The sequence below is a fragment of the Pieris rapae genome, chromosome 8 (assembly GCF_905147795.1).
Source record: "Pieris rapae chromosome 8, ilPieRapa1.1, whole genome shotgun sequence".
Classification (NCBI taxonomy): Eukaryota; Metazoa; Arthropoda; class Insecta; order Lepidoptera; family Pieridae; genus Pieris; species Pieris rapae.
This window is the reverse complement of record NC_059516.1, coordinates 2078935-2105509: the sequence shown is the minus strand read 5'-3', so window position 1 is coordinate 2105509 and position 26575 is coordinate 2078935. Positions and strand designations below refer to the sequence as shown.

At 32.9% G+C, this 26575-nt stretch overlaps 1 protein-coding gene across 12 annotated transcripts in view; it reads right to left on the bottom strand.

Annotated features, from left to right (window-relative positions):
- LOC110995591 (rho GTPase-activating protein 23) overlaps positions 1-26575 on the bottom strand; it is a 306700-nt gene that overhangs the window by 146642 nt on the left and 133483 nt on the right. The window contains exon 1 of one of the 12 annotated variants that reach the window (XM_022262830.2): positions 1862-2158. The exons of the other annotated variants lie outside the window; for them this stretch is intronic. Coding sequence (XP_022118522.2) covers positions 1862-1885 — 24 coding nt within the window. The 5' untranslated portion in view covers positions 1886-2158. Of the gene's footprint in view, positions 1-1861; positions 2159-26575 lie in introns of those variants that run through there. 12 annotated transcript variants of the gene reach the window in all.

Sequence of the window (26575 nt, the reverse complement as noted above, 5' to 3'; positions counted from 1 at the left end):
AGCCTCTACTCTGACATACATATACCTACTGCTTAGTATGGTTTTCATAATTATATTAATTATCTACGTTATTAAACGTTCCTGTGATAACATTGTAATATCGATGCGACATAAAAAAAAATCTTGTACACATTTACTAAAATATATTTCCTTTATCTATGAAATAGATTTATTACATATTTCTAAATCCCAGTGAAATGTTGGTTGTTTATGTCATTTTGTTACCAGTTCATTTCCATCAAGTCCCAAACACAAATCCTCCAGCTATATACTTGCTAAATATATTTTTATTCATGTATGTGTATGACCGCATTTAGTGTATGACCTGTGCGAAACCGGGACGGGCCGGTAATTTTCAAATAATTTGATGTACATAACCTACCCTAAATTTAATTATTAATTAATGTAATTCTTTGAGAAAATAAAATCTTTAAATAATGAATTCTATAATACAAACAATAAGATCTGCTACGCTAGGATATAGACAAGAGCACTATATCCTAGGCGAAATGCAACGAACATAATTGAACATAAGCAATATTAACATATCAACAGACATTCAATAAATAAACACGGGCGTCAATAAGTGAAGCTTGAGGCAAGACTGTGTCAAACGTGACTGAGGCACTAAACAACCATACATACAACTATAACGCACGTGAGCAAGTATTGAACGAGACTTTATATGTAAAGATTTTCGCTATACGTGCAATTTTTAAAATAGATTAGTAGATTTTTGAAATAGGAACATATTTTTTTTCTTATAACGTGTCTGATAAGTTTAACACATTCCATTTTCAAAACTGTTCCAAATCCACATGCTGAAGGGAACAATTCTGCACTCTATAACTTGAGTTAAGTAAGGTCTTTCAAGAAATACTCTATTAATTCATAGGCCAGCAACGCACTTGCGACCCCACTATCAAAATGAATGTCTATGGGTATCTTATAACATCTTTCTGTCCGAAGTTATGTATAAAATCACATTAGTATGCAAGTCTGCCTACAAATTTATTCCTTCGGGAACGTCTAAATTATGCTTTTAACCATTACAAAGTCATTGAGTAATTGCATCCAATACTTTACATCTCGAAAATTTGTGTTAATTCAGGCATTTTTCTAACTCTCGAATTTAAAATTTTAATAACATCCATTCATTGATAGCACATTCACTATTAACACTCAATTTATAAAATACTCAGAAACAATTTAGGTTAAAAACAGTTACGACTCCGAAGCAAACAAGTTAATTAGTCAAATCAACGACTAGGAATATGATATGCGGCGGTCAAATTTCAACACACTGACCTTGGAAATTGTTTATCTCGTACCTAAAAATATATCACAATTCAAGTTAACCCATAACGTCCCAATAAATCTAGTTTATATGTGCCCCAGTACTGGTGCTTTCTGCGCTCATGATTAAATCAATAATAAGAATCGTAAATCGTAATACAGTGAAATGCTCACAGAGACCAAAAATTTAATTAAATTAAATATATATTTATCTATTTTTATGTATTGTATTTGTGGGTTTATCGGTCTATATTACATTTTTAGTCACACACATTACCATCGCATGTTACACGGAATAGTAAATTCTTTGATACTCAAGAATGATCATGTTATGAAAAACCGAATTCCAATGATAATGTATGCTGTAGCGATTAATTCTTCGTACTGAAACTGTAAACGGAAAATTCTGTCGCAAATTTGATAAGAGCAATAAACAGGAATCACATAAAGCGTTTTATCATATAACCGGCGTTTTGTTTAGATAAGAAGGTATTGTTTTAGATAACTGGGCCTTGTGCAATATGTTCGCAAAAAAAAATTCCAAACGGTATTTCGATTTGCTCACCTTAACTTCAATATTGGCGTTCATCCAATCTCAGTCGGCTGAAGCTGCTGAAATCGTCCGTCACTCAACACCACAACACAGTACTGGGTCAAAACAGAACAGCACAGAATTAGCAATCGAATTGTATCGGTAACACAAAACAATAACCAAAATTGGTCTTTCACGTCACAACTACCACAGGTGCACGTATACGTAAATACGCTTAGCGACACGTGCGCTCTTCAGAGAAAACCGCGAATAATTCGATACGGAGCGAGCGACGAACGGCGCCCCTACAACACGACCGCTGCACGCTGATGGCACAGCACTACTGAGTTACTGACGTATCGCGTCCGTTGGATCGCTTCACTGTTCCCAACCCCTTGTCTCATCCCTGTTGTGATGATTTGCAGCGTGCAAAAAAATTAGAACGCATCATGCACCGGCCACGTTTAAGCCGAGGAATCTTAACCACTTTTTCACTTAATTATTCACGCCTTTTAAGGTGTTGAATTAACGTACAAGCGTAAATAGTGAACGTCCCGGCTCGTATTCTCATGAGAAATGATAATCGTGATGCGATTATGGCTATGCTGGTTTACTTTTGATGTAAAAAGTTGGTAAGTAATTGCATGCACATTTGTGACGATTAATAAAACCAGACAGACGTAATTACAAACTGAAAAGTGTAATGAGACCGGATTAATGAGAACGATTAAAGAGAAACATTTAATTATTATTATCTTTATTCATACAAATTCACTAAAGATTTTTTTTACCTTGAGAGCGTATTGTAACCGAGACCATTTATTTATGAGACATTTTAAGTAGCAGCTGTTTTTTTTCTAACTTTAATAAATAAAAATCAGTGCTACAACCTCTATAGGTCTGAGCCTCAGATTTCTGTATCTGTTTCATGATCATTTGTCAATAAAATAGGCTACCTAGCCAGTGCACAATTTTGTACCTGACACACACTATTTTTTAGACTAAGGCCATCCGGTTATCTGATGTTTTCCTTCATCGTTCGAGCAAATGTTAAATGCGCACATAGAAAGAAAGTCCATTGGTGCATAGCCGGGAATCGAACCTACGACCTCAGGGATGAGAGTCGCACGTTGAAGCCACTAGGCTAACACTGCCACGAGCAATAATTGATGTAATGGTTGCAGCTCCTTACAAACGTTAAGTAAAACAAAAAAAATTGCGATAAAAAATAATGGCGGAGAGTTTATTGCCAGTTCTCTTCCGTTCTACGCCCTTGATTTAAGAACTGGCAGTAAAATTAGAAGCGTTTAATGTATATTTCTTTTTTTGACGTTCATAAATGTACATTGTGTTACCTATATGAATAAATGATTTTTGGCTTGACATTGACTGCTCATACTTTTAACTGTAACTGTTTAAAAAAACGTGTTAACTTTATAAATTAGGAACTAGGATTAATGAAATTTTAATTAAAGATGGAGGAAATACCTACTATTATAGACAATTAATATTGAAAGTGTGCCACATCCTGAAAGCTAATGGGCGGATGACGGCTAGGATCACGTAGAACCAACGGTACGGTACTGCACTCATTTGAATAAAACACTGGGTTTCGAGGACGTAGTACAATGTAAAACGTGTTTGTATGGAAATACAACTTACGCTTAGTATTTAAAGGTTTTGTCAAAATACACCAAAATAGTTCAGCGGTTTCTATGCGATCACATACACAGACATATATTTTTAAACTATAAAGAAAAAAGATCATAACATTAAGACGTAAAATTGATTACTAACACTCATACAGAAACACACAAAATAACAATAATAAAATTATAAAAAAGAATGAAATTCTCACATTTATATATTTTAATAATTGTTATATGTCAAGGTTTGTATAAAAATATGTTATTACGCAAACAATTACTAGGACGATTCTATGAAAAACTAATTTAACTTTAAAACTTTATCAATTAAGTAACTCAATTAATATCCGATGAATTAACACAAAATGGTTACATCAAAAGTTCACATAATTGGTGAATGGCGTACGATGGTATATACATTAATTAAATAAAAAATAAATGCTCAAGGCCCAATGTAACACAGAGAAAAGTAACACGTTCGCTGATACATAATAAAACCATGTAGATACTTCATTAATCCAATTCTGTTTCGCAAGTCACCCATGTGTTCACCCAGGTGTAGTTTGTACTGTTTTATTTCTACTTTCATTATTTTATAAATACAATAAAAATAAAACAAATTCAAAAATGTTGGTCCCTGTTGGAGTGAACCTTTAACGCTGGAAGCATTTCGAAGCTGTATTGTGATACCTATTCGATGAGAAGCATCATCTCTGGAGTCACCGGTACTGTCAGACGCCAACTTTAACATCTCATTAGCGCCAGTGCTCCCGCCTCCCACGGCCCAAGAGTCTACTCCAAAAGAAGCATAATCGAAGTTGGAGTTAAGGATATTTGAGCTGTTTATTATTAAAACAATATATTTATCATTGTTTAAGTTACAATGTACCTATTTGTTAGTATCATATCTAAGTATCAGAACCCCCTTTTGAAGCCTCCTCCATTAGAAGAAAATCCGGATATTATAAGTAAAGTTTTTTTATGTCTATTAGAGGGTTATGGTCCTCTTCTAAGGACTAGCTCCAGGATTAGAAGTAAATAAAATTTTACAAAAAGAGGCAATAGAATTGGATATTTTTTAAAATATTTGTAACTTTCTTCTTTTCTCCAATATATTTTGTTTAGGTTTTTTTCTATCTTAACAATTACTAGTCTATACAATTACTTTTTGATCAGTGTTGGCCTAGTGGCTTCAGCAAGCGACTCACATCCCTGAGGACATAGGTTCGATCCTCGGCTATTCACCAATACTATATTTCTATGTGCGCATTTAACATTCGCTCGAACGGTGCAAAAAAAATATCGTGAGGAAACCGGCTTGCCTTAGACTCAGAAAGTCGAGGGCGTGCGTCAATACCAGCAAATAGATTAAACTAAGTAATTAGTGGTATCAACAGGGTATTACTTCTTACGCTGTGATACTACTCATTGCACTTACAAACATTAGTTTTAGTAACTCAAAAGGATTCGTTCTCTTTAGACGTTAATATATTCTTGAGCGAGATATTTATAAAACTGTTGATTAAATATGTTGTTAATCTTGATAACGTAGAGTTTACTTAACTAAAAAAATAAACCTTACTGCTCAGTTTTACCTTTAAACCTTAAGATAAAAACAACAACTTTCGAAATAGCATTCAAGGATTAAAATTATTTTTGCTGATTCTGATATCAAACTTTCTCTTTTCCATTGTATCTGAGGTGTTGAGCGATTTATCGGCAGCTCGATATCGGACAACAAGCCGGGAATCGAACCTACGCTCGCCAATAACAAGTTTCCGTATGACTCACGAACTAGAACGCTTGATTGAAAAACATCCAAGAAAACACAATTACAACTTTGGTTATTTCTTATATTAACTGTAGTGTATTTTTACCAATACCTTTTTTAAACAATATATATATTTATTCTTATTTAGGAATATTAAAGATTAACCTTGCACTTTATTTCACATAGATGTATAGGCGTTAACATGAACTTGTATTAAATTAATTTGGAAAAAGTAACTCGGGCATAATTAAGTATGTATTCTTATAGTGAAAGACTTTCCGCAATGGGTATAAAGTTTATTAGTTACAAACATATAAAAAAGCAAACTTTGACTCTTAATAATGTTTGTAATCGAGATTAGGTTTTACTACGATTTCACAATATACTTCGCAAACAAATTGCATCATATTTTTAAAGCGTCTTGGTGTTAGTAAAAAAAATCAGACTTGACTTTAAATTTTTGGTCTAAGGCAAGCCGGCTTCATCACAATGTTTTCCTTAGAAAGTCCATGAGTGACCAGCCGGGGTTCGATCCCACGACCTCAGGCATGCGAGTCAGTATTGGTGTTAATATTATTTTATAATTGTAATAAAAAAATCTTTCTAGTATTGCAGAGCAAATAAAATAAATATAGCACCCTAAATAGATATTGATGAATACACAAATTTTGAATCATCATCATCAACGGCTGAAACGATTGTAATCGCTGTGACACCTGTAAAGATACTTCCAAAAGTCTTTCGTCATCGCAAAGTTACTACCACTCCATCCTACCAAGGCAGCCTCGGTCTGGCAAGTTGACCAGGTTTTCTTTCGAGAAATTTCGATTATATTAAACAAAGCAAATTTAAATAGAATAACAATTTTCCCCTAACAAAATATACAATAAATTGTGAGAAGTACACGATTTCTGTTCTTGAACGATTTAGGTTTGTCAGTTTCTAATTATCAACGCCAAAGGCCAATGAAATACAGTGAAATAGAAATGTCCGCGAGCAGCCCGGAGAAGAATGTCAAACGCGACAGGAGATTAAAAGCACTTATTTCCTTTTTAGAAAGGAAACGGGTGTTTGCAGTTTGTCGCGATAAAATCAATAGGAGCAAGGTTCTAATCGTAGACACTGCCTGTGTGCTTGTGATCTTAAATGACGTTTCATTCATATATTATTAATTAACGAGACACGTATGGACGTCAAAAAGCCACATAGCCACTACAGTTAATTTTTCATAGAGAGCAAATGACTTTGACTTTATATGTGTTTCTTTGTACGTCTGGACCTTTATTTTTTTTATTTGTTATTGATAAGATAAGATATTGATAAGTTTTTTAATATTGTGGAACATTTTTTGTTCATCAATAGTTTTCGTAGCGCAATATTTTATAGACAATTTTTGTAGTTGTCATGTAGTTTTAGTAGGGAGTCTTATTTTCTTTGCATTTAAGCCTATTTTGATCAGTGATAATGTAACATTCAAACGGTGAAAGAATTTTTAAGTCGGTCCAGTACTTTTTAAGCAAACTCCTTACAAACATAGTACATACAAATCTTCTTTAAAAAGCAGAGATAGTTTTGACGGGCGCAGAGATTTGAGTTAGATTAAAGAGAGAACAAATGCTATTAAAAAAGTACGATATTGAGCCTTTAAAATTTAAATCATTTGGTAATTTTACTACTCTGACAATAAGCATAGGACCTATATTAAACAAACGAAGAGCGATGCATATAAATATTCATTAACAAAACCTGAATTTCTATGGCTGGTAATATATATGTACCACGTAGTTGAAAAATATTAAATAAAAAACTAAAAATATTATCATGAAATTATTATTATTATTTTGGAATTATTATAATCAAATATTCATCCTATGATATCAAACAGTGCCTAGATAGCACTGGGCCAAGATTTATAATCGTAAACTTATCGTCGGATGCAGTCGGAAGTACCATATCACGCGGCCGTCGATAATGCAGGCAATTAATACTGCGCCCGCGCACCAAGACAGGTAGTTGTAGGAAACATTTCTCTGGTTAATTGATATTTGCATAGTTAGTTTTGTTCCACAGTCTAAATCATATTGTAATAAACTTTTTACATTAAAATTTGGAAATCTCCGTCAAAGTTGTAGTTTGCCGCAGCCATATTGACAGTTTAAAGAGTTTCTTTTCGAGTTTGAGAGTGGCAGAAAGTGGAATTAAATTTAACAATCAACAAGCTAGGCAAGCAATGAAACATCACCGATCCAAGTCATTTTCCTAGCTGTTTAACCAACTGGCTGAACGTATTTCAGGCCGCTAGTTAAACGGTGCCGTTTAGTTAAGGCTAGGCTCTTAACTGACCGGCTAATTAAGATAGTTGGGTGCGAAATTTATATAAATATAATGAGGGTTAAAAGTTACTTCTTGTATTTAACCGTATTACAAAACTCTTAAATCAGCATAGCTAATACTTGCTATAAATGCTTTAATATTATGTATTCGGTTTAGACTTTCCCAACTGATATTATATAAACTGTATCCGGAAGTTGAACACAAATGACCTTAGCTTAGATTAATTTACAGCATCTTACGTGAAGATTTTAAGCATATAAGTACCTTATGAGAACGGGACCTGTGAGAACTGTGCACGATTTTGAACTTTGAGGTTTTAACATTTTGTTTGTTATTTAATAATTAACGACTTGGACCCGAAGGGCTCTACTTATTCCTATTCCATAACAATGACCACGGTGGTATGATTTGTGGTACATATATATAATATTATTATGTAATTTTGTTTTTCCTAATTATTTTCATATGTTTCGTGTGTATTTTTTTTTAATTATGTCTTGTCGATTTAGGGGCACTGTTAGGAAAGGATTGTGTTTTTTACAAATAAATACGTATATGTGCGACAAAATTAAATCATTTATTTCAATTAGGCCTTTTAAAAAAGCACTTTTGAAAGTAAAATTTCCTCCCAAAAAAGGTAGTTTCAGTTGGAAAAGATATGGTACGAAACTATATACATACTTACTCTTTTAACAATCTTTTGTAAACATTGATTTGATAATTATATCTGAATACATGTACCTAGAATAAAAAAACTATACTAAAATAAAAGGCGCATGGTTATAAAAAGCAATGGAGCAGACAACAAAATTCTTATGTAGACAATATATTCACAAATATTGCAACTATAGATTTTGCTCTATTGTTATTTATAAAAAAACTTATAATTACATACAGCCAAATGACATGAGTATTGCGAGAGCCATCACAGACAAGGCCGGCATGGTGATTGCATTAACAGCTGCATAGATATACAGTTAGAACAATAATGAAGTAATTCAGAAACTAGATTTATTAAAGATTTTTTATTAAATTCTAATTTGTTTTCGCTGTAAATAAATATTAATAACACAACTCTATGAAATGATCTTAATAGGACAATAAAGAAAATAGCAAATTAAATTGATAAGAGTCCATAATTCATACTAAAACAGCAAGATTTATGCAGATCTTTTTGTGATTTTTCCAAATTCCCGCCCCTAAATCCCTTTAACGAGACATTTTTAAAGCAGAACTGTTAGTTCCCTTAAAATAAATAAAAAATAAAAGAATGCAGCTTCATTCATCAATCAATCAAATCTGTGTTAAGGGGTTAATGACCTCAAATTGCAAATTATTTCAAACGACGAGTTCAACTAACGAAATACCGTCTTTTGTTAGTTTTTACATTAACCCATTTTGCGTCCGTTATTTCGCGACAAAAACGATTTTACGGTTTCAAAAAGCGCAAAATAAGATTATTGTGATTATCGGCTTAATCCGTGAAATTGTTAAACTTAACATAAAGATGGAAACCGGTGAATATACAACGTTAATTACAATTCAATAATACGCATAGACCATTTCGAATAAAACTTTGCACTTTATTTATTTATTGACACTTCGTTGCAAGACAGTACCATTAAAATAATTAAATAAAAATGAGGACAACTGTCTGACAAAACCGCTAAGGTGATCAGTATACACCAGTTCATTATATTTCCCGTTAAACAACAAGGATGAACGGGGAAGAATATTTCTGCATCTGTAATAAGCAAGCAGATAAAACTTCGTTCCTTCTGAAAATTACTACTTCGTTTTTACATAAGACAGAACATTTATTCAAAATAATACATAATTATATACTTAAAAACATGCACTCACACATAAACATGCATGCATAGAATAAGTTCATAGCAATTCTATGAGAGAAACTATGAGTATTTGTATAAATAAGGGAAGTAGCAAGTCAACCCCAATACAAGTGTCTCTGACTACTTACGGGGGCTGTCTCATACTCATGTATTAACTAAAAATTTGAGAAACAATAAATACATACTTTTATTTTTAATCAAAAAATTTCAAAAACTATTTACAAAGATTCTTCTTATAGTGTTACCTTTCGAAGTTTGGCGAACATGGCTACCACTTCATTTGGTGCTTTGGGAACCAGCAACCTTTTTTGCTTTAAAGTAAAAGTTTTAAAAAGGATTATTGTTATCATAACTTTATACCAGTAAAGTATTATAAATAATAAATAAAGTATTGGAGTGTTTGACAAATTCAAAAAGGCATTAAAGATGCATGTTAGAATGAACATAGCTGACTAAAATTGTTACGGCCAATGGCGACGTGTATCTCGCTCGTATATCTTAATATATATATTTCTTGTGTGCGTGTGTATGTGACTGAACTCCTCCTAAACGACTGGACCGATTTAGACGAAATTTTTTGTGTGTGTTCAAGGGGATCTGGGAATGGTTTAGATTCACAATTTTGTCCGCTGGACAATGTTTTTTTAATTAATTTTCAATTTATTAGTTGTTGTTGATTTTGGAATGTTTTACATTGGATCCGACAGACGGCGCTACCATCGCAGTGTCAAATTTTAAATAATAATCGAATTTTAATTTTAGTCTGTCCTGAAATTTAAAAAAAGTTTTGTTATCATTGTGTTATATCGTGTGTGACCATGTGCTGGATCGTTAGATATTGTCATAACATTTGAATAATAATTTTCATCAAAATGGCTTATTAAAAATTGAAATTTTGAAATTAAAGACGTGTAGACAGGACAACGTCTGTCGGATCCGCTAGTAATATATAAATATTAATATTAAGTTTCTCATGTAGATAAAATATTTCTGTTTTGTAATGAGAAATAAAGTTCTTTAAACGTTAAAGTAAACCCCTTAACTCTCTAATTCGTATAACACGGGTATTCCCTCCCAAAGCGCAGGGATTGCACACGTTACATTTCTGTAGATATTTATTACTAACTTACAAAATAAGTCACATCATAGTTTTTTATGTTCGATTTATATTTAGCGAGAAAAGTTAAACGCCGTAAATCGTTTATAAATACCGCGTTAGTGGGGTCAAGCGCGTTATGCGAGAATACTCCTACAACGCGTTTTATTAACCGTGATATAAGAGAGATTAATGTACAGTAGAATTATCCGAACTTCGACTATCCGAATCGCCAATTATCCGAATAACAAAAAAGACCGCAAAACAGCTTACATTGACGGAGATGTTTAAAAACAATGATTTTTATTTCTAAACTTGTACATAAGTACATTTTATTTATATTTAAAACATGTGAAAATTTTATGTTTCTTTCATTTAATTCAATAAAAAAATAGTGCAATATCAAAACGTAGCTTTTATTCTCTCCAATGGCAATTTTTTTTAAAATCCGATTATCCGAATGGGTCCCGGTCCCCATTAATTCGGATAATTGGAATTCTACTGTACTAATGAAAAAAAATATTTAGCTTAACTCTACTAACAGGTGACCAGTTTCATGTTCACGCTTCATTCGCTTCGAATGTTCTAAGAGATTTATAAACAAGTCACTGGGTTTTAGTTTTAATCAACTTTTTATGGGTTAAATCGCACGAGCGAGAGGTTTTTACTCCGTTAAAAGCTTTTTATTTAACTCGTATTAACGTTTTTAACCTAGAATTACTGTTAGCTACCGAAAATGAGAACTGAGTTTTTTTTATAGAACAGGAGGCAAACGGGCAGGAGGCTCACCTGATTATAAGTGATACCGCCGCCCATGGACACTCAATGCCAGAGGGCTCGCGAGTGCGTTTCCGGCCTTTTAAGAATTGGTACGCTCTTTTCTTGAAGGACCCTAAGTCGAATTGGTTCGGAAATACTTCAGACATTGATACAGATCAGAGTAATGATAGAACTGTATATTTTCATTTTTAAATTACGTCACTCAAGTATTTATTGCAAATACAAAACTTAATGTTTAAAAAACATATTTCTCATTACAACGTTAGTGAGGCAGACATATATGTCACTAAACCGGCACAAAAATACAAACTTTGCACTTGCGATTCAGGACATGTCGTGAGAAACGGCGATTTTTATCTGACCTTGGCGTTCAGTTTGTCTTAATCGTAGAAAAACATTCATCTCCATTATAATGTCAACTATATGAATAAACACATTACATTAGATTGAATTAACACATGCAGCTGTTTCTAGACGTAGTCCAAAAATATATAGGCAAAATGTATTGCTTAGTTTTTACTCTTCTTTAATATGTACCTATGGTTTTGGTACAGCCCGACAAGGCCCTGCCTACTGTAAACAAGGATAATATATAAATATAAACACGCCAGCTATTTAATTATAGCCTTAAACATCCTTTAATGTTACCATAATAAAATACATTAAATAAGTTAGTGTTTTTAATTATTATTTTTATTATTGTAAGAATATTGTAAATACTGTATATTTCTAAGTGGGTCTTAAATGTAAAAAATCATAAGCTAATCACGTTAACTACTGATTTTCTTACACTAATATACTATACATATTTCCCATGTTTTTTATATTTATTTATTTATAAAACACTCCTATATACACGCGAGTGAATAATAATATACTTTACAGACGAAACACAAAAAACAAACATATGAAATAACATAATAAAAATACAATAAATTTACTACACAGAATTCTAGTTTTGAATTAGTATTGTACTTCTAGAATTAACTTACTGAATATATCCTCAATCCTGAATGTATCATTTCATTTCTTACCTGTAAAAAAAATATATAATTAATTAAAATGTAATATGATCTGCAGGACTATGTATTTCTAATTTGATATGACGTGTGTTCAATAATAAGAACGATTCGTTAAGGTCCTGTTACAAATTAGTTGTGACAGTCTATCTCATTAATATAAGGATTTATATTTGTTTTTTACACCTTTATAACGCATTAAATTTCAAGTGAGTAACGTTTTCAATCGGAATTAAATATTTTTTTTAACATGCGCAGTTGACAAAAACGTTTTACAAACAAACAACACAACAGAAAAGTCCATTGGTGCACAGCCGGGGATCAAAGCTACGACCTCAGTGATGATAGTGGCACGGTGAAGCCACTAGCCCACCACTGCTCTTAACATCCTCATTAATCAACATAAAATTACTTCTGCAAAAATACTTAAACATCAACCATGTTACCTACGTCAATGCAAAATTTACATGTATGAAAAATAGCCTCGCATATGACAGCTACACATTTCTCGTTCACATTGTTCGCCCATACAGACAGTAGCTTCTATCCAGTCCTCGTAAAATATCGCTTGAACCGGCTCCAGCCGAGTGGGCAAAACTTTAAAGGCTTAAAGATAGTCTGCCAAGGGAATGCCGCCTTTATGAGGTCCAGGCGCTCGAGACCGATTGTAAAATTGAAATAAGCACCAGGAGAACAGATGTAAATCAGTGATGTTAAAGATCAAGGCCCTAGCGATTATATTGTTTCGTGAATAAAACAATGAATAAGTCATGTCGAAAATGTTCGATAAATATCTACTTGTCATCTGGTGTTGATAAATCATGAATTTACTCTGGGTTTAGGGTATATAAAAACAAGTATTAATTACCCTTAGTTGTAGCGTAATGCGTCAATTTAAAGTGGTATTTAAAACGAATTTTTTCCGCGTAAATTTTGACGATTATGATCGTACTTATAATAGGTTTTTATCTTTACGATACGTATCGTTTACATCTATGGTTATATATTGGTATAATATTTAAAAAAACGGTTCAAATACAATAAAATTATTCAATATATTTAAATAAGAAATACCTAATTTGGCTGTGATGTTTCACGTGTGTGTGTAGGTGAATATTCTTAAAATTCATTTTAACCATATTCCGCGATAGCTTTAACGAGTCAAGGTTTAAATATTGGTCGTTGTATGTCCGGGCTGCTCGATACAAACATATATATTACACAATATTTATTTTATACAGCGAACAAAAATTATCTATAACAATTATACGAAAAATATAGCCGAATATGGAATTACATAATGTTTCAAATATTTGCGAAACTTATAAAAATTTACTAATAAATAATTGACATTTAAATACATTGTACACACAACACACATGTAAATAGCTAGTGCATGTATGTATCAATAGAATGTTATTTGAAATACTAGTTTTAATTAGACGTAATTGCTGGTCACAAGCGGATAACTGGGATAAATTTTCTTCCAAGATTCCTGCCACCTCACTCACTTTTACTCACAGAGCTATATTTCAAACTTTTGCAACAACTTATCAATTATACCTTTCGCTTTTAAGATCACATATTTATTTTTTTATCAAAATTCTGTTACCTACTTAACATTTTTTTGTGTTTTTGAAATAAATAGATACTTAAATGTCTAGAAAAATAATAACTATGTAATTAAATAAACTCCGTATAACTAAAGACAGCATTGTGATTATGTATGTCCTTAATCACGCTTCATATGTATTTATTGTAAAAATGTTATTGAGATATCACTTTTTCGAACATTGAATGACATGGCTCGAAATTGGCTTACCGATTTCGCAATGGATTAATTTTTCCATTAAACTAGTTATAAAGTCTTCATTCGGAGCGCAACAAAAACTTTACCTTCTGCATACAGCCCAAAATCGAACACGCGATCATTCACATAGGAATCCCATTTTTTCGGCGAGTTGACATATCATCAAAATTTCTTCGTGCAATGCCGCCCAAATTTGGTGAGGCCGAATGGGAGCTATGCAGTCGTTACATTAAAATACGGATTTAATTTACACACAGAATTGTGCATCGGATCGACTCATTCGAAAACTATAATCACTTCACTATGTAATATTTAATCGGGTCGTAAATGGTAAAAGAATTCATGAATTCGTTTCTCGAGTGGAAATTAAGCAACACGTAGCAATCTCAATTACAAACTACGATTACTTTTTGTTCGTTTAATAGTTCATTTATTGCTTCAACATTAATTATTGAGCCATTAATTATGATTAATTCGGCTTAAGGACCAGCATTTTGATGAAGATAAATGAATTATTGTAGTAACATTTATATATATTATTATATTAATATTTTGCGTTCGGAATACACGGATCATGTATAAAATTGCAAAGCAATAGTCTCTGACTTCTGCGTCGAATGCTTCCTGTCTTCGGCTGCGATGAATTTGTCTATGTATAAACAATTACTAATAGGCTGATTTAATAATCAGATTCGACACTCAGAGACACCAAGTATGACTTTGGTAACTTACGTCGACGTACGTAAATACGTTTTGAATACTCGGAATTCGTTGGATTTTGAAGATAACGAAACCGGATAGAATAAAGAAAACCGACACAGAAATCTTAGGTCAACCTGACCTAAGATTTCTGTATCTGTGTGTATGTGTATTTTTCGCTTATTTGAATAACCCTAAAAGAACCCAGTAGGAAGCGAATAAAAATAGGAAGCCATGGACAGAGATTTTAGAAAAACCTGGTTTCTATGAATAGTAAGGAAGCTAGGATATTAGGTTTAGGCTAAGAAGAAAAAAAAAAACAAATCTAAGCTGTATATTCCATTGTTGTAAAGATTGGAAATTGAACGGGCTTTTATTATTATTATTGACTAAAATAGACGCTTGCGAGCGTCCTGGCAATGCGCGACAATCCATGGTCGAAGTAAGCCTGTTTAGTCTATATAGGTTATAAAAGATACATACTCTAAGGTTACGGGGATAATTAAATAAACATGAATGGTTATTCGCAGACATGGCGCAGAGCATTGTCAGCCTAGGTTTCAGCGTGCGATTCTCATCTCTGTCGTCGTGGGTTCAATCCCCATTTGTGCATCAATTGCTTTTCTATGTGCGCATTTAAAACTCGCTCATATGCTAAAGGGCAACTTCGAAGCTTGTCCCAAGGTTCATTTGACTTCGAATACATTTTAACTATTTCTTAGCAACTTTTTAAACACAGACCTACAAAAATCGTGTAGCATGATTCTAGTCGAAACAGACAGAAGGAACTCACGAATTCACGACACTGACATGACATAAGCGCGTCTGGAGTATACATGGTAGAATAATATATATGGTAGGTATTAAATATCCAATATCAGCTATGAATGTAATGAATGTAATGTAAATAATAAAGCCTTGTTTCATTTACATAGTATTAAATTTTGTTAGATTTGTTTAGCGTTAAGAATATATATTAAAATGATCGATTCGTCGGCCAATATAGCTTGACCCCTCTGTCAGTATACGTCACGAGCATCCGTGACTCAGCTGAAGTCAGTCTGTGGGCGAACAGGACCACAATTAAACTCCTCCTACATTCTGCCAATAAACTTTTGATAAGATTTGTATCGGGATTTGTTACTTTCCGATTTGATCTTCTTCTTAGTATACTTAAAATTTCAATTTTTAAAAGTGAAAATCGATTGTTTTAAAAAATAATTGTCTGATATAACACGTAAAATAACGTTTTTCTGGGTAAAATACTTGATGTGATAGAGACTAAGATTTCTAATTTAAAAACGCATGTACAAATCAAAGAACCATTCATAAAAGCGACCTCTGGTACATTTCTGCGACTGCAAGGAATTTTTTTTCCGCATACAACAAACAGAGGCTAACATTATGTTTGGTGGTGTAACGCTCCTGAAAAATGTGAGCCGTCACAGCACGCCTGGCAGATGTGAAACATCGACATTATTTTGTAAAAGTAATATGCAGAAAAGAACAGACTGTGATAGGAACTAAATATGTCATAATGATAAAATAAAATATTACGATTTTTTTCCAGATAACGATGACTATTTGTTGAATAAACATTATTTTCATTAAATATTTTTAATGTAAAATTTACTACTGCATTTAGACTGTTGTATATCATATAGCGTGGTGACGCGTCGCCACGGCATGCGTCGCCACGCCAGAAATCGGTTTTACGTGCGGGTATAGATGTTTCACATCAAAAACCCTAAGCCGCTCAGTAAAACGCTCAGTTGTGACGAGGTGACACGGCTGGAATTTCGAATTAAAACCAAGCACCATTTAGCGATAATTTGTACAATTTCGACCTTTAGGTACAGACAAAGTATTATATGCCTACGTCAAAAGCGATCCATAAAATGAAGATTAACTTCCGTAATTAATTTTTAAATGCCATACACAATCGGCAATAAAATCAACATAGCTAATAAAATGTGAAAGTCTCGTAAAAATTATAGCTCATAAAAATTATACACAGGGATTAAATCGTTATCAATATATCTCAGTAGACAAACAATAGCTTTAAACTACATAAAAACCGCCAATTTAACTGTCAGCAGTCGTCGCCATTTTTGGCGTTTAAAAGACATCACTATGCAGCTATGTGGGTACGAATAATCAATCGATTCGGGAAGTTCAATTCGAATATTTTAATCGGAATCGTTTATCTCGTTATTGTGCCCATTTCCGTGATGTCAGACATCTCCATCGTTCCACTACATCAGCCACGTATCTTTGATTCATCGGAATGCATTTGATTGTTGGCACCGATTTTTCGGCTGTGTTGAAATTGTTACTTAAAATTCGACTCTTATAAAGTGCCCAATTATTTCAAATATTACGCAATGCAGTTTGTTATTTTTCAGAAAATTTATCACGTGGCTTCATTTGATTTATTTCTCAACGTCTTTTACGTTAAAGATTTCGTAACAGGCTTTTATTTTCATAGAACAGGGGGCAAACAGGCAGAGGCTTATATGTTTAGTGATACCATGGCCACTCAATACCTGAGAGCTCACGAGTGCGTAGGCGGCTTAAGATTAAGTCGAGATTTAGCTATTAAGATGATTTTGTATGAACTTGTCACATTTTGCTTTAGTTTTTATATCAATTAATCAAATCCAGTTTTAGTATAAAATTCATTAAAAAAATATTTAGGTACGGGGCCTTTGATTTCCTTATTTGGTGATTAGGTACGTGTACTGTACATGTCGATGCTTGAAAACAAAATACGTTTATGTACTATTATTTTTAAGAGCTTCTGGGGTATATGCAGTAAATCTTCTAACGTTATACTTAAATGGCCCCTAACGAACCATTTAAATTGTTCTAAGTATGAATCTAGGTTGTAAGGCGATATCCTTAATCCAATGTGTCTTGTATAAGGTCTGACCTCATATCAGAGTAGTTTCTTATCTCAGCTGTCAATAAATCTATCGCTCTACTTAAATACATGCATAAAATTGCATTAATTATTGCTTTTCAAAATGTTCTTCCACAGATTAAAATTATCTATCATTTGTTTTCTATAGAATTACTCAATTAAACAAAGTTGGATAAAAAAAAAATCTAATAATAATAATATAAAGCCTTTATATAACAAAACTCTGTGATGTTTAATATATTTTCACCGCAATATATCTGGAAGCTCGGTGTGCCTTTTGGCAAAACTACAATCCTTTTCACTGTTCTCTTCTTCTGTTGTAGCCTTCTGGTAATTTGACTTTGTCCACCATTCTTTTGAGCTTTCGGCTTCTTCTTCGATTTCCATCTCTACGGCACCATTTCGTCAATATTTTGCTCCGTTTTTCATGGGAAACATATGAACCGTCCATCTCCATTTCATTTTCATACCTTAGTAAGAATGTCTGTTTTAGTTCTTATGTTTGTTTCTTTTTTGTCTAATTTTCTTATTCTCAGCATGTTTCCATCCATGGCTCTTTGGCGGTGTGCTAGCATGTCCCTGTGCTGGTAAGAGTGTCCAAGTTTCACAGCTATTAGGGGTAAGGCAGGGAGGAATATGGGTGATAAAGACTATGCTCTTTATTTTTCTGCTGCAAAACTGTTGCTTTCAGGATCTTCAATGACAATACAACAAAAAAAATCATAATCCATAAGTCCATTTGCTATTCCTCTTATGATCTATTTCGTGGTTATATCAGTTGGAGAGATAATTTGCCCAAGATAAATGAAATATTCAGAACATCTAATTCATACTTCCTTTAATATATTCGATATCAAACTACTTCCTCCAGGTGTTAAATTCCACACTAATAAAAATAGTTTTTCTAGTAAATATTGTTTAGATAAACAGGTTGCGCGTGCGCTTTCACTGTTGACAGACCGGTTGCAATTTGATTCCAAGACGGAAACACCCTCATCAATAAACTTGTTTTAATATTTAATTTCTTTTGGCATTAAACTGTTTAATATAGAAATTAATGAGTTCTTTAATTTTTTTGCACTGAATTTATTTCCGCTTAATTAAGTCTTCATGTTAACCTCCGATCTACATCGGCGATGGGTAACTTTTGATATAATTGGTAAGGACTGCAGACTTTTGCTAGAATTTATTTAGCGACGCGATACTCACATTTGTTATATGTGACTACCCGCATAATTCGCCAATGTTTTGGGTGTTATCTAACTATAACAGTAATTATGAGGATATTGATATTTTCCACCTCACCAAAGAAGAAGAGAGAAAATATTTGAAGAGACAGGAAAACTTTGACTTTGTTTAGCAGAGACAATCTAGGTTTTTCTTTGAAATATAAAGTATTAATTGTCCCATGATTAATGTTAATTTTTAGTTATTTTATTTTTTTTTATTTTTGTAAGTGGACATTTTTGGATATATATTCTATTTATATTCTGTTTTATTTGGATTTATATATATTGTTTACAAATAAAAACAAAAAAATCTATGTTATGTAATTGTGTGTTTTGGCTTTGTATATTGTGTAAGTGTTTTGCTTTATAAAATGTATGTAAGCTATAAGATATTTTAAAAGCCGCCCTCGGCAAAGCATAGTCAGTCAGATTAAGAAACCACCTCCACTGGGTAAGGCTATAATTTACTTCGCACTACGGTCACTCCATTGAGCTTCCATCTTGCCTTTCAGGCATTTTCACACACACACGGCATAAGCCTAAGTTCGAGTCTTACAAGAGACGCCCTTAGGTCGCAGGAAAGACAATTCCGGCCAGGTCCGCTGGCCAGCTTATACCGAGCTGTCAAGAGCCTTCAGGCCAACAGCGAGAAAAACAAGCAGTCGTGCTAATTCACTGGGTAGAAAATTCATATCTTTTTATAGTACCAAGTTCATATTTAAGATTACCTTAAAACTTTTTAACCCAGTGCGTAAATATTAAGTATTTTTGTTTTATTATTATCTAATTTATTTTTTAATTTAATTATGTTCAAACGGCGAGGAACATTATGAGTAAAAATAGCAAAATTTAAACTAAAACACTTTATACTAATATTCAATTTGTCAGATAATCTGAATGAGTAACTGTGTGTCGACTAGTCTTAGTTAATTTGCGTCAGACACGCAAACGCATTGGCGATCGTGTTTGACCCTTGCAATAATTTTATACATGAGAAGGGAATCGCTTATGATTAAACGGACGTGTTTAGACACGAATTCAACTTTGAACTGAGGTATTGTCGCTTGTTACGTTTCGGAATATATAATTATTTAATCATTATAACTATGCATTAAAATGTAAGATTTGGGAACCCTTTTAAGTAAACATTAATGTCTTCTCTTCCATAACAAACTTATACTTAATATTTTTTGAATTAATAAATACATAATGAAGAATCGACATCTGCCTTTTAATTATATATTATAATATATTTCAACTTAAAATTGTAAATCCGATTGTTATTTTGACTAACTTTACTGCAGTGCACTTTTTAGATACGCTGCCAACTATGTTACGTCAATATAGTGCGACAATAAATTTCATATTTAATAAAAATATCGTTCATATTTTTTTTTAATAAATAAAATGAGGTATGGAAAATTATATCCCCTGTTTTCTGTGAATGTATAATCTTCAATAATATGTTGCAACTTAGCAACATTCTTTGCTATGCTTCTATTATATTACTGTATTCTGGCAGTGTCCATGAGGAGCGGTATCAGTTAACGTGACCCTCCTGCACGTTAGTATCTTAATAATATTTACTGTGTATGTTAAGAATATTGTAAATACTATATTTGAGTTGCACAACTAAATTCTATTTAAATAAACATAAATTACATGTCAGTCAGTTTGAAATACAAAATTTGCCTTTTAAGTAAATCATTATTGCAAATTTTCGCTATTCTATTGATAATGTTGCAGTATGGGATAGACAAGATTCTATTTGTTTCATTTTAACATTTAGGCTCGTGGAAGAGTACAGTAATGTGCGAGCTTCAGACTGGTATGGGGATATCCCGAACGTTGTTCGAGCACAGAACGTGACTGGACAAATTCTGCTATAGAATTGTCAAATATGTCGGAGAGATAAATAGCACAAGAGATAACGTAATTCACTCCGGCCAGCGGTCTCCGACGCGCCCATAAAAATCAGGATATTTCCAGAGAACCGACCAGACCTACTTTGAGCAAATAAATGTTTAGAAAAGGGTAGATTTGGCACTTTCCTTTTGCCTGATCGTGCCTGATATATGACATAGTATCCTAATGGTCTAATAAGGTGTCTGTTAGGCGACGGGTTCGATACCAGTCGTAGATTTATTTCATTAAAAAAATCTTCTCTATCTTTGGTATCGGGCGAGTTATTAAACCGTCAATGACGGGAACAGTTAAATTTTTAAGGCACGCAGAGGGCATCGAACCATAAAAAGAAGACTGTTGGATTGGAGTGAATGAAAATAGGAATTAATTTGAAAAACATGAATTCGAACATCCTCCTAATTAACAAGCAAATGGTTACAATTATTACGACTCGATTAAGTGCGCAATTTAAAATAAGAACTTCACAGTTATTCGATCTGTCAACAGGGAAACTCTATAAGCGATGTCAGTTAATCGATCCGTTATCTAATCGATTAAGAGTCATGTTAAACAAACATGTTCATAAAAGAACCGCCTTGTTCCATTCGTATGATGAAGTGTGGGTTGTAATGGTATTAGATAACATTTGGGAATACAGTTTTCAAACTAATAGTTATGTATGGTTAATTAAGTTTATTTGGAGTTTATTTTAAAATAAGACTTTGACATAATGAAAATTTACAACGTGTAAAATGTATATGGTATTGCGCGGTGTTGCCATTCTAAATAATTGACATAGTGTACTCCTATTACCTAATATCTAATATGTATAACAATTACTTGCTTGATGGTGGAATGCAAAATAGGTAACAATTTTAAGTCGAACGTCGGCTTATATTACTAAAACAATACTTAGAAAAAAAATATGTCATAATAATATGCAGGTGTGTACCCATACGTTCTTACAATTTTGGACCTGAACACTGTTTCAGACCTACTGTTTTAAAGACGACCTACATCGACCAGTGTCGAGGTAGGAGTTTAAAAGTTAACTATGCTACTAATAATAATCTAAATCTTAATTTAAAAAATTGTTTCATTTTGCTTGTAGAGTTAAGTCAGGTATTTAAAATGCATAAGTAATATATTCACAAATATTATTTAATTTACAGATTTTAAAGGAAACTTTACTAAAACTATACATTTCTGAAACTGAAAATCTGTATGTTACAAATTATATACTAAAATCTAAGTAAATCAGATCCAAGCTACGATAACAATCAACCACTGTATATTCTATCCACTGTGATAAATCTGTGTCGTTTTGTCTAGTCACAATTCGATAGTCGAGTTATGCAATACGAATAATCGATAAGTTTTATGTGTTTACTAACGACCGCCCGCGGTTCCGCCCGTTGTATCAATAGATCTTTACACGCCTGTTACAATGCCGATGCATTTCCTAGAATAGGCACAACATTAGGCTTGAGAAATCTAGACTAGATCGGTTACAAAATGCGAACTAAGAATAGTTAGCAAGCAATTGAACTTTCGTTTACTTTTCGTCTATATTAACGCTGGTATTTCTTTACAGTGTCGAACTCTAAAAAAATTCTTTGTGATTCTAGCGAAGGACTGGATCTCCACTCACTTCATATAACACAGGGTGCTTCAGTGACAAAGTAACTGTCCAGAGTTTATAATCTGAGCAGTTCCTGGCTCCGCACAGTCTGCCTCACAATTTTATATATGATAATGATATGATAAGTGTAAAAGTGCATTTTATTGATATAATTTTTTTTTAAATATCAATAAAATGCATATGCGAACAAAATAAAACTAAACTGTGGTTTGCCAATTCTCATATATAATTACGAAGGGTATTTTTTTTATTAGTTTTTCCAAAAATATAGTATAAAATCCAGACACCTTCCGTTCTTGCACAGCTTGGGATCAAACCTATTTCACAAGGATTTCAGACATAAAAGTCGTACGCTGAAGCTACTAAACCAGCAACTGTTCTTTAACTTTAATACATAAATTTTTTGCTTTAGTTAAAACGATAGATACCATTAGAATAATTTAAGATTTTTTATTATAACTGGGGGCAAACAGGCTCACCGGATTAATACCGCCGCCCATGGACACTCAATGCCAGCGGGCTCGTGATTGTAGTGCGGCCTTTATTTGCAAATAAAATGTTTTACTATCCTAACAAATGAATTAATAGACAAATATTATTACTGTATGAATACAGGTGGGTTTTAAATCAGACAATGTTTGCGGGGTGAAAGGATTACAACAATTAAAGCGAATAATGGCCGGGTATCGAACCCGGTAGCTTTGAATGTCGCAACCCCGCCTCGTGACATGTAATTTCGATATCGTTTTATATCTTTAATTGTGTAGTAAATGCGCTTAATTTGTTTGAAATATTCGCGAATTTATTAGGAGGCTAAGAGCAACTCCTCTTAGTAATTAAGTGTGCTATTTACAGTAATACGTATATAATATAAAGTTTTTTACAGTAATACATGAGTAAAAAATTTTTAGGCTTGTATTACTGTAAAAAATTAAACGCACAAATATTTAATCCATTGTATAGTTTAAAAGAAATAAAACGTTTTTATAAATTTATAAAACTTTTACAAGTATACATACTCTAAATTTTCTAGTTAAGTTAATGTATGTCTTTGAGAAATAAAGTATCTTTGAACTGAAAAACTTAATATTCCAAACATTCTTGCATATCAGCAATTTATTTGTGGCAAGTATATGTACTGAACTTGTAAAATTTATGTATATGAACCATTATAATAGAGCAGAATAGCCGTGTTGGCCTAGTGACTTCAGCATGCACCTCGCATCCTTTAGGTCGTAGGTTCAATTCCCGGCTGTGCACCAATGGACTTTCTATGTGCGAATTTAACATTCGATTGTACGGTGAAGGAAAATATCGTGAGGAAACTGGTTTGCCGTAGACCCAAAAAATGAAGGCGTGTGTCGGGCACAAAAGGCTGATCACCTACTTGCCTATTAAATTTACAAACACATACAGAAATCTGAGGCCCACATCTAAAAAAGTTGTAGCGCCGTTTTTTTTAAATATTATAATAATAAGCACCCTTTATCTTTATATTTAAATACATTGATATTTCTATAACCTCATTCTTTTTAAATATCTGTGTACTATATAAAAAAAAAAACTTCCTCCAAATTCCGCCATTTCCCTCTACACTCTGCCACTCTGTTATGTATCACCTGCTTTATAATCTATCTATAAAAAAATAAAAATCCTGGTCATTTATTTACTAAAGTGAGTTACATTTATTCCTTGAAGGAAAACTTAGTGTGTTGGAAACAAAAAGCTGATACAGTAGCATGTAATAATTACATAACAATCTTTTTTCTCTAGAACAGGGGTCAAAGGGATCAAATGCTGCTTCTTTTTTAGTCGTTAGGCATTTTATTGAATTAGTTTGGAAATACTTCGATTTTAGCTGATGCTACGGTGAGCGGAATTTAAAAACTTAAAAATTCTCAATTGTTGAGCAACGGATACCGAGTTGTACCAGGATATTCTGCCTCGACATCTGATGATGAATGACGGTCTCCGCAAAAATATCTCAAATATATGATATGATGAGACAAGGACATCATATGAGTATCAGTTCATCTTCATTAACAGAGAAGATAAATCCTAGCGTAATTCAGAACGGCTCACTTGTTATTAATAATCCGTTTTAAAAAATGCTTCACACGTAATACAAGTTATAATTTGGCACGAACATCTCAGTTCACTGACCAAAAAGTCTTCGTGAGCCAAAATTTTAATATTTGACTCGGATTTATTTTTGGCACAGTTTTAAATGTATTTTAAGCATTCTCTATTCGTTGCATATTTAACCATTGTGTTTTTTAAACAAGTTTTTGTCGATTATTGTACAAAAATATTACCATAGAAAATGCTAATTTATCAGTAGTCAAGTTTAGTTTAGTTTTAACCTACAAAGACTTTCGTTGGTTTCTGCTCAGATATCCTTTTGTCGTCCTTCCTCAATTTGTAGGCGCTCTCTTTAGTACTTCACACACCCACAGTACAGACTTTGATGAGGTTGGCATATCCAAAAATCCCAAATACTATATATAGTCCTGGAAGAAAAATCCAAACTGTCTTCCAAAAGCTCAGGTGATAAACTTCTAAAAAAAATCGTACCAATTCTTAAATTGCCAACTGTACTTAAAAACCTCAGGCAATGTGAGTGTCCATGGACGACATCAGGTGAGCCACCGGCCAAATTCAATAAAAAAAAGTATGTGCACGCGTTAGAAGTACTTCTTTGGCGTAACGAGATAAAATCTTTGCAAAAATGTCTTCCTATTATCTTCCTTATTATCCCACCATATTCTAAGTTTTTTAAAAAAAACTACAACAACAATAGAAAAAACTAAAATGTTGACTACAGCTAAATTTAAGGTTCGATTTTTTGTGACGGTGTGCGCGCGCATTTAAAAAATACTTTCATCATTATTCCTTAACACGCCAGAAGAAGTATAACTTCAAAAGTAAAATGTTAACTATAGCTAACTTGAGGGTGTCGTGTTTTTGTGAAGGTGTGCGCGCGCATCGTAAAAGTTTACTCTAAACATTTTTCCCTAACGTGACAAAAGTATAACTTCAAAAACATACCCATCTCACTCGAAATTCTGGCTTTATAGAGTAAGATCAAATTGATTTTGAAATTCGGACACGAATTAACGATATTTCCAGTGCTTTTAGCGATGTTTATTAAACGTAATTTAACTCGCAAATACAACATATTAAATTATATGTGGCATAATATAATGTTTACAATAATATCCGTTAAGGCTATAAACTCAGTGTGGGGTAGAAGGAAAACGAGTGTTGAAAGTGGTAACTATTAATTTTATTTACGTCGCTGATATAATTGCCACTATTTGATAACGTTAATACGATTGCTGTGATGTAATTGAATTTATTATTATTGAGTAGAAAGTGTTTTTGCCATAGGGATTATTATCATCGATTATTTATAATAAAATAATAATGGTCTATCGCTTCTTAGTATTAGAATTAATAACCATGCATTTAGTATAAGTATCACAAGAAGGAGAAGAACTGTTCATGTTTGTTACGTTATGCCTATACCTAAGTGTTAATCACATTAAATCTTGTATTTTATTTTTTCAATAAAGATGTGGGGTGTCTCTGCATCTTCTACCGTTTTTATCATGGAGAATGTTCTTAGGAGTTGTTCGGATAAATACCTGAAGCTGAGTTCTGAGCATAATCACACATCAAGGCAGAATACAAAATACCATTCGTATGATATATTCGATGTTGTTCCACAACTAAGCGTTCCTTAGAGCTTTTTTGCTGCGGTACACCATAATGTGGAAGCAGTCATGCCGACTGAGGTATTTCTAAACTTATTCAACATGGAGTTCTTCAAAAAAATTCAATTCTTAAAAAGCCTAAAACGCACTCGCGAGCTCTCTGGCATCGAGAGTGTCCATGGGCATTATTACAGCAAGCAACAGGAGATGCGGCAAACAATGCCTTATAAAACGCGCAGTTGTGGAAAAACAACGACTCTTCCTGTACTTATGTTAAAGTGACTAGTACAAAGATTTCTTAAAAATCAAATAATAACGCAAGTC